The sequence below is a fragment of the Cyprinodon tularosa genome, unplaced genomic scaffold (genome assembly GCF_016077235.1).
Source record: "Cyprinodon tularosa strain WSP-4 unplaced genomic scaffold, ASM1607723v1 ctg386, whole genome shotgun sequence".
Classification (NCBI taxonomy): domain Eukaryota; kingdom Metazoa; phylum Chordata; class Actinopteri; order Cyprinodontiformes; family Cyprinodontidae; genus Cyprinodon; species Cyprinodon tularosa.
Genome location: NW_024039103.1, coordinates 949,484 through 966,630, shown reverse-complemented (window position 1 = coordinate 966,630; position 17,147 = coordinate 949,484). Strand labels below are relative to the sequence as shown.

General features: G+C 40.5%; 1 protein-coding gene across 4 annotated transcripts in view; it reads left to right on the top strand.

Annotated features, from left to right (window-relative positions):
- Positions 1–17,147, top strand: part of mybpc2a (myosin binding protein Ca) — a 125,493-nt gene that overhangs the window by 59,604 nt on the left and 48,742 nt on the right. For all 4 annotated transcript variants that reach the window (XM_038297312.1, XM_038297311.1, XM_038297310.1 and 1 more), the window contains 3 exons: positions 13,004–13,060; positions 13,142–13,311; positions 13,580–13,712. In XM_038297312.1, the coding sequence (XP_038153240.1) occupies positions 13,004–13,060; positions 13,142–13,311; positions 13,580–13,712 (360 nt within the window). The remainder of the gene's footprint in view (positions 1–13,003; positions 13,061–13,141; positions 13,312–13,579; positions 13,713–17,147) is intronic.

The window sequence follows — 17,147 nt, the reverse complement described above, 5'->3', positions numbered from 1 at the left end:
CTGTGATGGTAAATGAGTCTACACCTTTACACTGACACACATCGCTTCATATCTGCACTCCGTGTTTCACAGCATAATTCCCTTCCTTCATTAGAGCCCCAGCAGAAAAGCGTGGGCAAAGATGAGAGAGTCAACATGCAACAAGACAGCTTCATATTGTGCTCTGGACAAGATGTCAGAGGGCTTATTTGCAGAGTGGTGATATGAGGGAGGGAAAGGTTGGTCTGATAAATGAAAAGTGAGATATTTGTTAAAACCCAAGCATGCTGCCGGAGAGATAATGTGTGAAAGATTCGAAGTTCACGCAGCTTCACCTCCAGAGAGATAGTAAGGTGGATCATCGCTCTAACTCAGACGTTCGCCTCTCTCACATTATTAGACTGTGAGTTAAGAATGTTGCCTGTGATTGCTTAAATGCTGAGATTTACTGAACGATGGAGGCATGTTTCTGCTGCATTTGAAGGCATAAAATAAGACTTTTAATTTTTTTTTTAACTGGATCAATTACAGTCAGATTATACAGACAGGTTAAGTACATACATTCCAATAGATACGATTCATTAAACAGCCAGGTTCAGTTTGTTTGTCAAATAGTTTTTTTGATGAAAGAAAGCAAGCAGATTATATTGAGTCATTTACTTGCATCATGCAGTCCTCCTGGATGAGCATGTAATGGCAACTTGCCTGGTGTTGTTGAGTTTGCTGTAATCCTATATTTATAGGAGGTTTCTGCAGACAGGATGTTGCAATGTGCTTGAATGAGTGTAGGGGAGAAATCATTTTGTTTTGGTTTGATAACCTCAGATTACAAGGAGAACTATATCTTTGGATCAAATGGGAGATAAAGGAGAGAGAGATGTCTGTGTAAAGGTCTCAAGGTAAGATTTTAAAACATCTTGATCTGGCTGGGAGCCGCCGAGTTCCTTAGTTAGAGCCCGTCAGAAGAATTTTGGACAACCTACAGCCCTTTCTTCTTAAAAGGTGTAAACAGAAGGTTATGAAAGTTCAGTCATGAGGAGACAAAAGCATGAAACATCATCTAAATTTCTTGGGTTAGCATATATATATATATATATATATATATATATATATATATATATATATATATATATATATATATATATATATATTAGGGCTGCAACTAACGATTATTTTAAAAATCGATGAATCGGCCGATTATTTTTTCGATTAATCGATGAATCGGACGAAAAATATTTTTTATATTAACCTCTTTATTCCAAAATAAACATTTTAGACAGAACAAACAAGCACACAAGTACAGGTTGCTCATTAACTGTACTGGTGCAATATGAAAAATAAATGTTTGTGTTAAAACTACGCAAACTTACATGAGAAATGTAGCTGTACATCCACAAAATATAGGGTACTTTGTTTCATAAAGTGCAAAAAAAGACATTTTTGTTTTTTAAAGCCCCTAAGGGGTTCAAACAATAGGCCCCCCCATTTCAACAAATGAGTTTTTTTTTAGACTAGAAGAATTGTGCCTTTAAGACAGGAAAGTATAGCAGTTAAAGTTGCTGCTTGAGAAAATACTGAACCATAGAGATAAAAATAGCCCTGTGATTCAAATTATAAATTGTATTTGGAATAAAAATGAGAGAACTAGGGGTGGTAAAAAACACATCCTCCAAAGACAGATATTTACATGGGAATGTGGCAGATAATTAATTGACATATTACTGATCTTGCTGGATTTTATTCTGCTTTACTTCCATAAATTGCAGGATCTTTACTTTATCTTTGCCAGAAGATTTAAACTTTAAAAGCCTTGCCCTCATAATTTACAAGTTAATTTATTTATAAAGAAAATATAAACGCTGCTTAAGCTAATTCAAATGAAATTAAAAGTAAAATAAGAAGCCAACCTTATCACTGTCTGTAACCTACTAACAAGGTAAGGAAAGCATCAGATGAGCTACCTGAGAAACTAACGTTACATTTCCCCACTTTAAAATGAAACAAACATGGTTACTCATCCTGCTGATCAGCTCTCTTCACTGCCATTGAAGGCTCCAACGTGTTTTCTTTTCAGGTGCTGCGTCATAACAGTGGTGCTTCCGTGCCATGTTCATTTGTTTTTACAAAAGTTGCATGTTACGACTTTTTTCACTTTACAAAGCGCAGGCTATTTTAATTATTGTGATCAATTTGCGCCGTCAATCCTGGCGCATGCGCGCTTCATTTGCAGTCTGGACGCTGAGGGTAAACTCAGCGTCCAGACTGCTGAGCTAAGAGGGATTCCTGTGGGAGAGGGAGAAAGGGGTTTGGATGGGGGAGGCGCCCCACGGCAGGCAAAAGCCGCCAGTGACACCGTAAAAAGTCGCCAGATTTGTCGCTAGTCGCTTTTTTGAAAAATAGTCGCTGGAGGGGTCTGAAAAGTCGCTGAGTTGGCAACACTGCAACTGCTGCGCTGACTCGCTCCGCCATATTTTTTTTTCTTCCCCCGGATGACGGCGGCGGCGGATGACGCATTAATCGCGCGACACAACTAATCGATGATTAAATTCGTTGCCAACGCTTTTAAAAGTCGATTTTTATCGATTTTATCGATTCGTTGTTGCAGCCCTAATATATATATATATATATATATATATATATATATATATATATATACACTATATTGCCAAAAGTATTTGCTCACCCATCCAAATTATTGGAATCAGGTGTTCCAATCACTTCCATGGCCACAGGTGTATAAATTCAAGCACCTAGGCATGCAGACTGTTTTTACAAACATTTGTGAAAGAATGGGTCGCTCTCAGGAGCTCAGTGAATTCCAGCGTGGAACTGTGATAGGATGCCACCTGTGCAACAAATCCAGTCGTGAAATTTCCTCGCTCCTAAATATTCCACAGTCAACTGTCAGCTGTATTATAAGAAAATGGAAGTGTTTGGGAACGACAGCAACTCAGCCACGAAGTGGTAGGCCACGTAAACTGACGGAGCAGGGTCAGCGGATGCTGACGCGCATAGTGCGAAGAGGTCGCCAACTTTCTGCAGAGTCAATCACTACAGACCTCCAAACTTCATGTGGCCTTCAGATTAGCTCAAGAACAGTGCGCAGAGAGCTTCATGGAATGGGTTTCCATGGTCGAGCAGCTGCATCCAAGCCATACATCACCAAGTGCAATGCAAAGCGTCGGATGCGGTGGTGTAAAGCACGCCGCCACTGGACTCTAGAGCAGTGGAGACGCGTTCTCTGGAGTGACGAATCGCGCTTCTCCATCTGGCAATCTGATGGACGGGTCTGGGTTTGGCGGTTGCCAGGAGAACGGTACTTGTCTGACTGCATTGTGCCAAGTGTAAAGTTTGGTGGAGGGGGGATTATGGTGTGGGGTTGTTTTTCAGGAGCTGGGCTTGGCCCCTTAGTTCCAGTGAAAGGAACTCTGAATGCTTCAGCATACCAAGACATTTTGGACAATTCCATGCTCCCAACTTTGTGGGAACAGTTTGGAGCTGGCCCCTTCCTCTTCCAACATGACTGTGCACCAGTGCACAAAGCAAGGTCCATAAAGACATGGATGACAGAGTCTGGTGTGGATGAACTTGACTGGCCTGCACAGAGTCCTGACCTCAACCCGATAGAACACCTTTGGGATGAATTAGAGCGGAGACTGAGAGCCAGGCCTTCTCGTCCAACATCAGTGTGCGACCTCACAAATGCGCTTCTGGAAGAATGGTCAAAAATTCCCATAAACACACTCCTAAACCTTGTGGACAGCCTTCCCAGAAGAGTTGAAGCTGTTCTAGCTGCAAAGGGTGGACCGACGTCATATTGAACCCTATGGATTAGGAACGGGATGTCACTTAAGCTCATATGTGAGTCAAGGCAGGTGAGCAAATACTTTTGGCAATATAGTGTATATATATATATATATACAGTGTTGGGAAAGTTCTCTTTCTACGTGAACTAGTTCAAAGTTCAGTTCACACATTTTAAAATGAACTACTTCAGTTCATAGTTCATAATTCAAAACCAAAAAATGAAATAGTTCATAGTTCTTTTTTTTTTTCTTTTTTCATATATTGCTCAATTACACCATAGCCTACTGTAGAACCACAGACAGCAATTATTTTATCAGTTGTAACACTGAAACTGTGCGTCAGATTTCATCTTCATATCCAGTTTTGAATCCTTATCCAACCAGGGTTTACATTAGCATTGAGGGGACAGCATTTCCCCATTGTTGCTTTAACGCTTTGTTGCTGTCCATTCATTTCACACTAGTAGCAGCTGCAGCTTTCACCCCTACAGTATATTCTCAAAAACATCAGGAAAAATGTGCTGCTTGAATGGTCTTTTTTATGAGTAATTATTAAAAGAAAAATAGGAAAGTAGTCTTTAAGGTGCAAATGTTTTTTTTTTTATTTTAATAATTTTTTCCATTTGAAATTCCATTTCAATACATACTAAAAAGGAATACTGGAATCCTGGAAAATTATACCAGGCAGGTTTAACAAACAAGTTACATGGATAGTAAAACCCTCAAGAACAGGGGTCTTCTATGTTTTCCAGACCAAGGACCCCCAAACTGATGGCGAGATGGAGCGGGGACCCCCTAACTATATATATTGTATGAAATTGTGTCCTATAGTCACTCTATTACAGATGGAGTAATGTAAAGAAATTAATTTCTCCCTGGGATTATTAAAGTTTTTCTGATTCTGATTCCTGGTTGTTGTGAAGGAAACGGTGCCCAGCTTGAAAGAGCTCCTGTGTGTCGCTGAATGTGTGCATTGATGACTGAAAGACATCTTCTGCCTCCATTTATCTGTTTACTACAGTGTGTTGATTTCATGTTAATGAGTATTTAAAGACATTTCAATTAGTGGGGGAAAAAATTGCAGGGGGGGAATATAAAAATATCAACTAACCATGCAGACCCTCATGCAGTACCTCCGTAGACCCCCTAGGGGTCGCGGATCCCCTGTTGAAGACCTCCGCTCAAGAAGATTTTACTAACACAAACTGAGGGACCAGGCTGAGGTAGGAATTTAAGGTTACTGAAGTGCGGATTTTTTTACTGAAAGCCGGCGGGCAAACTTGTTGCCATCGTCCTCACCGACCACCTAGTCATAAAACTGTTTTAAGTGATCATACTGCTGCTTTGTCGCCTCCACGGTAGCCTCCATGCTGCTATGGCTTCCACGCTGCATTTTGTTTTGATGACGCACGCGGCTGTAGGCTACGACGCTGGTAGCTGGTGTTGCCAGATTGGGTGTTTTCCCCGCTACATATTAAGGCCTGTTTATGGTGTGATTTAGCCGGGGTTTCGCCTGGAGGACTCTATAGAAATCTGGCAACCTATTGAACGGAGCTGAACTGAGAGAGCGTGCCGTTCACAGACACCAGAATGAACGAGTTCACAATAACGTTCATCAGGCAATAATGCAGTACGTTCAGTTCACGTTCGCCCAAAATATGAACGAGTTCATGAACTTTCGTTCAATGAACGCGTTCAGGCACAACACTGTATATATATATATATATATATATATATATATATATATATATATATATATATATATATATATATATATACACTATATTGCCAAAAGTATTTGCTCACCTGCCTTGACTCACATATGAGCTTAAGTGACATCCCGTTCCTAATCCATAGGGTTCAATATGACGTCGGTCCACCCTTTGCAGCTAGAACAGCTTCAACTCTTCTGGGAAGGCTGTCCACAAGGTTTAGGAGTGTGTTTATGGGAATTTTTGACCATTCTTCCAGAAGCGCATTTGTGAGGTTGCACACTGATGTTGGACGAGAAGGCCTGGCTCTCAGTCTCCGCTCTAATTCATCCCAAAGGTGTTCTATCGGGTTGAGGTCAGGACTCTGTGCAGGCCAGTCAAGTTCATCCACACCAGACTCTGTCATCCATGTCTTTATGGACCTTGCTTTGTGCACTGGTGCACAGTCATGTTGGAAGAGGAAGGGGCCAGCTCCAAACTGTTCCCACAAAGTTGGGAGCATGGAATTGTCCAAAATGTCTTGGGATGCTGAAGCATTCAGAGTTCCTTTCACTGGAACTAAGGGGCCAAGCCCAGCTCCTGAAAAACAACCCCACACCATAATCCCCCCTCCAACAAACTTTACACTTGGCACAATGCAGTCAGACAAGTACCGTTCTCCTGGCAACCGCCAAACCCAGACCCGTCCATCAGATTGCCAGATGGAGAAGCGCGATTCGTCACTCCAGAGAACGCGTCTCCACTGCTCTAGAGTCCAGTGGCGGCGTGCTTTACACCACCGCATCCGACGCTTTGCATTGCACTTGGTGATGTATGGCTTGGATGCAGCTGCTCGACCATGGAAACCCATTCCATGAAGCTCTCTGCGCACTGTTCTTGAGCTAATCTGAAGGCCACATGAAGTTTGGAGGTCTGTAGTGATTGACTCTGCAGAAAGTTGGCGACCTCTTCGCACTATGCGCGTCAGCATCCGCTGACCCCGCTCCGTCAGTTTACGTGGCCTACCACTTCGTGGCTGAGTTGCTGTCGTTCCCAAACACTTCCATTTTCTTATAATACAGCTGACAGTTGACTGTGGAATATTTAGGAGCGAGGAAATTTCACGACTGGATTTGTTGCACAGGTGGCATCCTATCACAGTTCCACGCTGGAATTCACTGAGCTCCTGAGAGCGACCCATTCTTTCACAAATGTTTGTAAAAACAGTCTGCATGCCTAGGTGCTTGCATTTATACACCTGTGGCCATGGAAGTGATTGGAACACCTGATTCCAATAATTTGGATGGGTGAGCAAATACTTTTGGCAATATAGTGTATATCCAATCACAGAGCCAATTCAGTGGTGAATCAGATTATTGTAAAGTGAGCTTCTCAGAGTGACAGTAGTACAACCAATCACACAAGAAAAGACTGAGCTCTAATCAGGAGTTTTTAGGCGGTCTAAACTCAGGGAAGGGGGCTTCAGCTTGAGCTGTTGTTTTCCACTAGGTCCTCGTGGTCGACGAGTGCCGATGTACTGTAACGTAACATTGTTTTTGGACAGTAAAAAGTGCAGGGGACCAAAATAGACTCTTGAAAATTGCAGGGGACATGTCCCCTGTGTCCCCCCCAGAGTCACGTCCATGGCTTCATGCATACTAAACATGCATTCAGCAACAGTGGAAAGGAAAACTCTCATTACACAGGAAGAAAACTTCAGAAGAACCAAAACCTAGCTAAATGTGAACAGCCTGTTTTCGCGATCAACTGGGGTTTTAAGAAGAAAAAACATAAGTGGGATTGAAGAAATGCTGACCTAAAATGTCGGAACATAAAGAACGTAATATGTAATCAGTCCTGGCTCCTTTTGTCTGAATTACTGGCATTGAGAGAATCAGCCTGTGGCTCCACATATTCCCTTAGGAGTTTAGGTCAAGCATGTTAGCTTATTATTCAAACACATAGACACCATGGTTATTAAAGCATCTGTTGATCCTACTGGGGGATTAAATATCAACTATGAAGAGTTGAAAACCTTCACTAGCATCTGACATCTACCTTCATAATAGACCTCAAACATTCCTCTTTGCATCAGTTTTATGTAGTGCTTTATTTTCTGAGAACCATTTTTAAAGTTTTTATTAGAATAAAGTAAATCACCCAAATGAGTAGAAATAATGGCTTCAGGTGTGTCACTTCAGGAAGACTAACACATTATCATATCGGTATGACTGTTTAAACTGAACAACGACTTACATACACAAGAATTGTTATATTCTGTTGCGATGCAAATGTAGAATGCATACCTAAAATCCAACAAAAGCACTAGCTTTAAATTAATTCCTGGACTATTTATAGTCTAATCTTGCGATGTAATCCTTGGTATTTTTCTAACTTGACAGAAGTGGAACTAAAGCTCTGGCTTCAGAGCACAAGATAGAGATGCTGTCAGGAGATTCTGAGCATTTTACAACTCAAATGATGTTCCACATTATGGTTCCCTATGCTTCTGAGATTTAATCTGAAAAGTACAAACTTCACAAAGTATAGCCACACTGTCAGAAAAAAACAAAAGAGTGTGATGATAGCTCGGTCTCAACTGAACACCTCTAGCCTGACTACATAAGCATTAACACCAAACAATGTGCAGTTCTAACTTAAAATGTTTGGTAATTCTTCTTCCAGATGGCAAACTTTCTAGTTTAAACAATTTACACTTTTTGTTGTGCCTGTTTTTACACTTCACTTAAAGTCTTCTCAATTCACACCCTGTGAAAGTAAAAGCAAGAGACTGAAATGACACAACACAGCTACTGAAAGCTTTTCTGATCCATCTGAAGAAAACCAGAAAAGTTTTCTTACAAAGAAAAAAAAAAACACAGAACAACATGATTGATTGATTGTTTAATTGACTGATTGATTGAAATGTAATTTACCATATAGCACCCAGCCCATATTGGCTTATAACACACTATACTACAATTACACAGAACAGAAAGAACACAGATATGACCGTTGAACAACACAAACGCCCCAAAACATTCATCAACACTGTATCACGAGACAAACAAATTTAATGACATATACAGACTCCCTCCCTTTTCACATTTTACATCAGGGCTCACCAACCTTCTAAGGTCGAGGGCTACTTCATGGCTGCTGAGTCATAGGAAGGGCTACCAATACTGACCTATGAACTGGAGTGGTCAGAGTTCACCTAAATGTAATACATAATAATCTTATTTTTATTGGAATGAATGAATTCATTCTAAATTTCCACCATAAAAGTAGAAAAAAACCCCTGAGTTGTAGTAAACTGAGGGATGTATCCTTATTTAGTTCTGACCTGTACTTTTGTAACCCCCCGAAATTGAGGGGTGGGGGGTGTATGAAGTGTCGACTGCTGGGCTGCTGACTGGACCTCAGCAGAGAGCCATGAGCCGCCCCTCCTCAACCAGAGCAGGGGGCCGGTAAGGCAGGCATTGGGAGGCCTGGCCTGGGCTGTCGTCACTGGGTCGGGTTCGGTCGCTCCATCCCCCACTGGCTCCCTGCCCTCATCCGCCGGGATTCCTGGACCAGCCATAGAGCTGACGGCTCGCTACGAATGTTTTGACTACTCGCTACACTGTAGTCGACCACAATCCCAGACGATTTTGAAACTCCCCATGAACATTACTTTAGGTATGAAAGGTAGGACATTTCCAGGAAAAAGAGGATGTCTGGCCACCCTACCATATGAACTATTTCGAAGTTTCAGTGAGTGAGTGCTTGTTGCTATGATGCATCTTTGCTCGGCAGCTTCGCTGGTACTAAATCAACCAATCAGTGCACAGCTAATTTAAATATTTATGAGCATACCATAAAAGGAAGAAAACCTGCTGTTTCATTGTAGGGCTTTTAACCAGGATTGCATTAGGGCTCATAGGACAGCAAATATGCCATTTTCAGCCCAACCAATGTTACACACCCTATTCAGAGACCTTAAGGACCAAACACACTATATAATGATTCTATGACCCCTTTAAATCCACTGTACTATTCCCTTTGGTGCCTTCAGCACTTATTGAGGAGCCAAAGCTCCGACCTAAACCCTTCATCCAATATTAATATTGATGTTCTCATATGAAAGCTGGGAGTCTACCATTAAATCACTGTCACTTGTATGACTGCAATGTATTAGATTTCTTAGCAATAAGCTAAGACTGCCATTGTCTTTTTTATCTGTCGTTTTATCTGAATATTTCTTTGAATGTCAGGGAGGAAATGATCATTAGATAAGAAAGATTCCTCACCACTTTATGGTTCAAGTAGAAGCACTGAATTTTCTATTATTCTACGCCAGAGTAGCTATACATAAAAGCCTTAATCCGCCTGTTACATTCACATATATGCAGGCAGAATAGAAGCTGTTTCTGCATTCGGGGATGAGTCATCAGTCAGTTCACATGGTGACATCTACAAGGCATTATGAACTTTAATAGGACTCTGAAGGAATGACTTCTAGTTGTTTCTTTTTTACCCTGGCTGCTCTACTGCATAGTGATCTTAAATGTTTGAGGTTCATTTCACTTATCTGATGCCAAGATTCATCCAAATAACTTCAAAGCAAGGCAGCTCTTTTCATAGTGTATGCCCTGTAAGGAGATGGTTCATTGCAGGACAACACTCATCTGGCTATCCTGAAGGGAGCAGATTCTTTGAGCACAATAACGTCCAGACTCACACAGCGTGCATAACAAAAAAGGAAAATGTTTGACTGAGCGTAAAAATGAATTTAGGAGCAAAACTGATTTCACAGCATTTGAAAATAACCAAGTTTAGAGCTTTAGACAACTTTTGATCACTACAAATCCTGTGAAAGAAGGATGTGTTAAAAAAAAAATGTTTTTTAAGAGTTATTGTTTCAGCACAATACAAAAAAGATAATAGTGTGAAAAACTTGACTGAGAGTTCATAGCAATAAAATGATTGATTTTGTGATCAGAAGTTTGTGTGACAAGGCTTTTATTTAAAACAAACACATCCTTAGCACACTTCACACTTATTATCTGGTAAACGGGGCAAAAGATGAATAAAATAGAATTTTTTTTCAAAAATTAAATGCAATTTATTTTTCCCACAAAACATTTTTTTTTAGCTAACAATAATGAGCTGGCCATGGAAGACCATTGATTTTAAGTAATAATAATAATTTATAATAATTGAACTGAGAAATTTACCTCTGCATTTAACCCATACACTTTGGGGAGCAGTGGGCTGCCATTGTGCGGCACCCGGGGAGCAATCACCGGTTAAGAGTCTTGCTCAGGGACCCAGAGTGCAGGCTGTGGGGACCGTAAGCAAGACTCTTAACCCCTGATTGCTCCCCGGGTGCCGCACAATGGCAGCCCACTGCTCCCCAAGTTACAGTACCAGTTCTTCGTTAATTTTGGTCATAAGCTTTGCACCATTTAATGAAAAAACAAAGAAAAGAAGAAAATGAAGCAATTATCTAAAGGGTCTCCTTCATATAACATCTGATAAATGCACTTTTCCGTTTCTTATTAGGAAGGGTATAAATCAGTAACATCCCATTTGTTGTTGGAGTATAAGTCATTAACGTCATTAATGTTGAAAATAGTTTTATTTTTTGTAGACGGGTGCTTCCTAATCATAGATTTACTTAATGGTTGATTAAAAAGGAATTTCAATCTAACTCTGCAAAGGGCATGAAGAACAGATGGCTTAACTGTAGACAAACAGTTTTACATAATTTTTTTTTAAGGCATGAGGTCTGCAACCTGCAGCTTCAAAACCAAGTGTAGCTCTTCGGCCTCTTCACTGTGACTCCAGGAGAATCCCCAAATATTAAAATTTTTTATAATGAAATTTAAATTAACTAATAACGGTTGGATTTAGTTGTTTACCTGATATGATATATGCAAAGAAGAATTAAAACAGTAATGGATCAAAAGTCCTTTTGAAAGTAATTCAGTAGTTTTTATCATTGGTTTTTGTAGTTTATATTTTTCCTCATATTCCACATTTGTCTTTACTCTAAAAAATAAAGATGTTTTACTTTCCTTTTGTAAAGTTTTGTTAAAAAAAAGGGAAGTCATAAGATATATATATAAATAGTTTTTTATTTATTTATCTGCTTGTTAAATGCAACATTTCATGTAGTATTTATAAAGATTTTTTTTTTTTACTTAAGACAATTGCATTTTTTGTCTTTTAGCATAGCTGGTAGTAGTGGTATTATAATAGTAACCATATCTAAATATTGGCTGCTGGGGCATACCTACTTGGCTAAGCCATAACTGCAGAAGATGCCTAAATACTGTGTGGCTTGTTTCTGTTCAAATCGATGGACTGTTAATGTCTCAGAAGTAAAAGCAACATATTGTTTTTTTTGTGATTAAAAGCAACCTGCCTACCAGGGATGCATGATATACAACCATGATAGTTGGTATTAGTTAATAAATCGGGGCTGATATCAATAACTGATATCTATTGCCATCATGGGGATCAGTGTTTAGTAGGGGTGCGCATTGGCACTGCCCTCACGATTCAATTCGATTACGATTCACCAGGTAACGATTCGATTCAATTCGATTCTACGATGCATTGCGATGCATCAAAATCCCATTGACTTCGTAAAATCCGAAATGTGCCCAGATATCCGCTTTCCAAGCTTTTGGTGCGTTTTTAATTAGGCCTACCCGTCTATCGCAGTCATCTCCGTCCACCTCAGCCATCTTGATTGTTGTTGGTATGCCTTAGAAGTAATTGAAACTTCACAACTTGTCCATTTGAGGCCAGAAAATAAACAGTGACATAATCGATTATGGCACGTTGCCGCATCGATGCTGAATCGTGCATGCCCCGCATTGCAATGCATCGCTGAATCGATTATTGTTGACACCCCTAGTGTTTAGTATTTGTTTGATCATGTCACAGTGATGCAGGATGCAGAGAAACAATAAATATTGATATAGGAAAAGTTTTTATTATTTGCATCCATATCTGTCTATCACTGTCTGTCCGTCCGTCCATCTATCTAAATCTGTTGGACAAATTCGATTTAAACCAGCCTAGAGCTGTTTCCTTCATTTCTACAGCACATTCAGGCCTTTCTAAAATAATATTATGATTGACTGCATCAAATGCAGCCCTTGGATCTACATAGATTAGTTCAGACACAAGTCCAACAAAGGTAGGTTGCAGATTCCTAATGGACTTTAAATCCTTAAGCTGAGGCATTTAGGCCCATCTCTGTCATTAATTCAGTGCTAAGCAGAGCAAACAAAGCAGGACGCCCTATCAAAATTTGCTGTGGATTTTTTTCTGTTTCCCCATGCTTCCGGTGACATGAATCCTTACAACATTTGAGCTATACCAATTAACCTTAAACAGTAAACTATTTGATTTTAAGGAGGCTTTGTAATTAACCAGAGATGGGTTTACATAGCTATCACCATTTAACAGGATGTGTCAGCTGAACAGAAAGAATTAAAATTCATTCAATTCTCCTGTTTTTCTCTCCAGAGGAGATGGGGATGAGGATGCTGGTGAGCTGGACTTCAGTGTGTTGCTCAAAAAAAGGTGAGATTATTTCCCAAAACACATTTTAAGACTCCAGGTTTATCAGATTTCAGTCTTTGTCTGGTCAACCCTGGTGTTTAGGAAGCAAAAGAAGACTGGGCAACCAAAGGAGGAGGTGGACGTATGGGAAATCCTAAAGGCAGCCAAGCCTTGTGATTACGAGAAGATTGCCTTTCAGTACGGCATCACAGACCTGAGGGGCATGCTGCAGAGGCTGAAGAAGATGAAGGCTGAGTCCAAGAAGAGTGATGGTGAGGGGCAGAGGAACGAGGAGGAGACATTTTACGAGACAAAGGCAGAATGTGCCCAAGGAATGAGACGACAGGGAGGAAACTAACCCTCTTTTATGCACCAGACTATAAATACTAGAGGCATTTAAAGGCATCCAGAGAGAGGTTATATAGCTTGGATGACAGGTGGAATGTTTGTTAGCCTGTTACTGTTTAAAGTTGGCTCTCATGGATCGTTTGCCTCTTTAAAATGTACTACAGCTACTCTGACATGACACTTTCTTATTAGCTTTCCTGACGAAGCTGGACTCAGCCTATTCTGTGGACAAGGGGAAGACGATCCAGCTCACTGTGGAAGTGGCTGACCCCACAGCTGAAGTCAAATGGCTGAAAAATGGACAGGAAATCAAACCATCAGCCAAGTGAGTCACACTTAAAGTAAATAATTGAGCAGAATTGGTTTAGATTCTTGCTTTCTTTAAAAAATAAATCAATCAGAGTAAATGAAAGCTTATTTTTCCCTCTCCTACAATAATATTTATTGAATGCTACTCCTAACTTATACACAATAATAAAAACCCAACAGTGAATTACAGAGGTGGAAAAAGTACTAAAATATCACACTCAAGTAAAAGTACCAATACTTGGATGAAATATTACTCAAGTACAAGTAAAATTACCCATCAGAAAAATTACTCAAGTAAAAGTAATAAGTAGCTAATTTAAAATGTATTTTAAGTAAAAGTTACTTAGTTACATAAAAAAAAACAAAAAACTGTTGAACGGGGCAGGGGATCTCTCCTATGTAGTGAAAATAGGACAAGGAGTCATAAATCCAAAACTATTTAGTTTTTAATGAAAGAAAAATCTATACAATTGTATACACATGTAATGACAAGATAGCACATGTCACATGATTTTCGTCGTTTTGGGCAGCAGAATTCGATGTTTCAGCTAGCATTTCTAGTGAAACGTTCTCTGAACCGTCGCCGCTCTACTGAGCCTCCATCTCTTCCCCAATCTCCTACAGAAAGACTTGGCGGCTGGTAGCCTAGATCTACATGCTGATCACGTCACTCACTGTAGTGCTTCTGGGCCCGATTTTTTGTCTTCCTTTCGGTTTTCCAAAGTTTTCCAAAGAAATACAATACTTCACTCAAAACGTAATCAAGTAAAATTTAAATTACCGATTTTAAAAACTTCTTGAAAAATACAAAATACACTTGAGTAAATGTATTTCGTTACTTCCCACCTCTGGTGAATTAAACATTTATTTTGGAGCCTTTATTTGACTGCACTGCTTTTGAGTTAACCAAAGAAAATCCATCAATCCATTTTCTGTCATGCCTATCCCAAGCGGGGTCGCGAGAGGTGCTTCTGCCTATCTCCAGCTGTCTACGGGTGATAGGCGGGGTATACCCTGGACAGTTAGCCGCTCCATCACTGGGAAACAGAGAGACAAACAGGACAAACAACCATTCACAGAAACACTCACACTTAAGGACAATTTAGAGAAGCACATTAACCTCCCAGTCATGTTTTTGGACTGTGGGAGGAAGCCGGGGTACCTGGAGAGAACCCACCCATGCTCAGGGAGAACATGCAAACTACCCACTGCTCCACTAAGCAGCCCCAAAGAAGCCCAAAAGAAAGTCCAATTAATGAAAAAAAAATAATTCTTAAAATATTTTTTGCTGACTATTTCAGTTTATGTGGCATTTTATTTCAGCACTTGACTTTTGAGTGAAGCGTTAGGTCATTTGGATGCATTTAGTCTAACCAGGAGGTGTACTGTCAGCTAATGCTAAGTAATACACGTCTAATTATGATCTTGTCTTATAAACAAAAATTGGTAGCGATAGACTATAGGAGACTGATGGTAATGTTAAAAAGAATTTCTATTTTGGCTCACTTACCTCAAGGTTTTCTTCTCACTCTGTCCCCTAAAGCCCTCAGTCAATGATCCAACAGCTATATATAGAAATAATCAAGAAGTACAAACACAAGTAAAGATTGTGATCTGATCACATTTTGAATTACCAAGGCTACGGCACTTGCTGCAAAATCTTCCTCCATAGGCGGCTAAATCAAATTGTGAATAAAAAACAATCATCGTGTCCTACCTAAAGACCATAAATCCTGAATTTAATCTTTTTTGAAAATGTGACTGTAATTAATTTAGAGGATCCTCTCTTCACAGAGATATCCACCACCCTTTCACTAGATATGTCATCTAAACTTTCTTTTGCAGACAACATAATAGGTGCTTGTTGAATTTTTAGCCTCCAAAGAATAAATTTTTTATCTGCTAAAGTACAGTTTACTATATTATCTGTTCAGGGAGGTGTAATCTGAGCTTTGGTTTGTTCGCAGATTGCTCTATAAAGTGTTTATTTAAAATTTCATTGGATCAGCTTTGACTTTGAGACATGTCAAACAGTATATACACTATATTGCCAAAAGTATTTGCTCACCTGCCTTGACTCACATATGAGCTTAAGTGACATCCCGTTCCTAATCCATAGGGTTCAATATGACGTCGGTCCACCCTTTGCAGCTAGAACAGCTTCAACTCTTCTGGGAAGGCTGTCCACAAGGTTTAGGAGTGTGTTTATGGGAATTTTTGACCATTCTTCCAGAAGCGCATTTGTGAGGTCGCACACTGATGTTGGACGAGAAGGCCTGGCTCTCAGTCTCCGCTCTAATTCATCCCAAAGGTGTTCTATCGGGTTGAGGTCAGGACTCTGTGCAGGCCAGTCAAGTTCATCCACACCAGACTCTGTCATCCATGTCTTTATGGACCTTGCTTTGTGCACTGGTGCACAGTCATGTTGGAAGAGGAAGGGGCCAGCTCCAAACTGTTCCCACAAAGTTGGGAGCATGGAATTGTCCAAAATGTCTTGGTATGCTGAAGCATTCAGAGTTCCTTTCACTGGAACTAAGGGGCCAAGCCCAGCTCCTGAAAAACAACCCCACACCATAATCCCCCCTCCACCAAACTTTACACTTGGCACAATGCAGTCAGACAAGTACCGTTCTCCTGGCAACCGCCAAACCCAGACCCGTCCATCAGATTGCCAGATGGAGAAGCGCGATTCGTCACTCCAGAGAACGCGTCTCCACTGCTCTAGAGTCCAGTGGCGGCGTGCTTTACACCACCGCATCCGACGCTTTGCATTGCACTTGGTGATGTATGGCTTGGATGCAGCTGCTCGACCATGGAAACCCATTCCATGAAGCTCTCTGCGCACTGTTCTTGAGCTAATCTGAAGGCCACATGAAGTTTGGAGGTCTGTAGTGATTGACTCTGCAGAAAGTTGGCGACCTCTTCGCACTATGCGCGTCAGCATCCGCTGACCCCGCTCCGTCAGTTTACGTGGCCTACCACTTCGTGGCTGAGTTGCTGTCGTTCCCAAACACTTCCATTTTCTTATAATACAGCTGACAGTTGACTGTGGAATATTTAGGAGCGAGGAAATTTCACGACTGGATTTGTTGCACAGGTGGCATCCTATCACAGTTCCACGCTGGAATTCACTGAGCTCCTGAGAGCGACCCATTCTTTCACAAATGTTTGTAAAAACAGTCTGCATGCCTAGGTGCTTGAATTTATACACCTGTGGCCATGGAAGTGATTGGAACACCTGATTCCAATAATTTGGATGGGTGAGCAAATACTTTTGGCAATATAGTGTATATATATATAGATATATATATATATATATAAAATATGCGTGTTAGTTCTAAGCCTGCTTTGCCCGCTTGGCTCCATCCAGGGTCTGCATCTCCTGCCACGTTCTTCTCCCCTCCTCTTTCAAAGGCTCCTTTTAGTGTTTTATTGAAGAGGGTACAGCTGT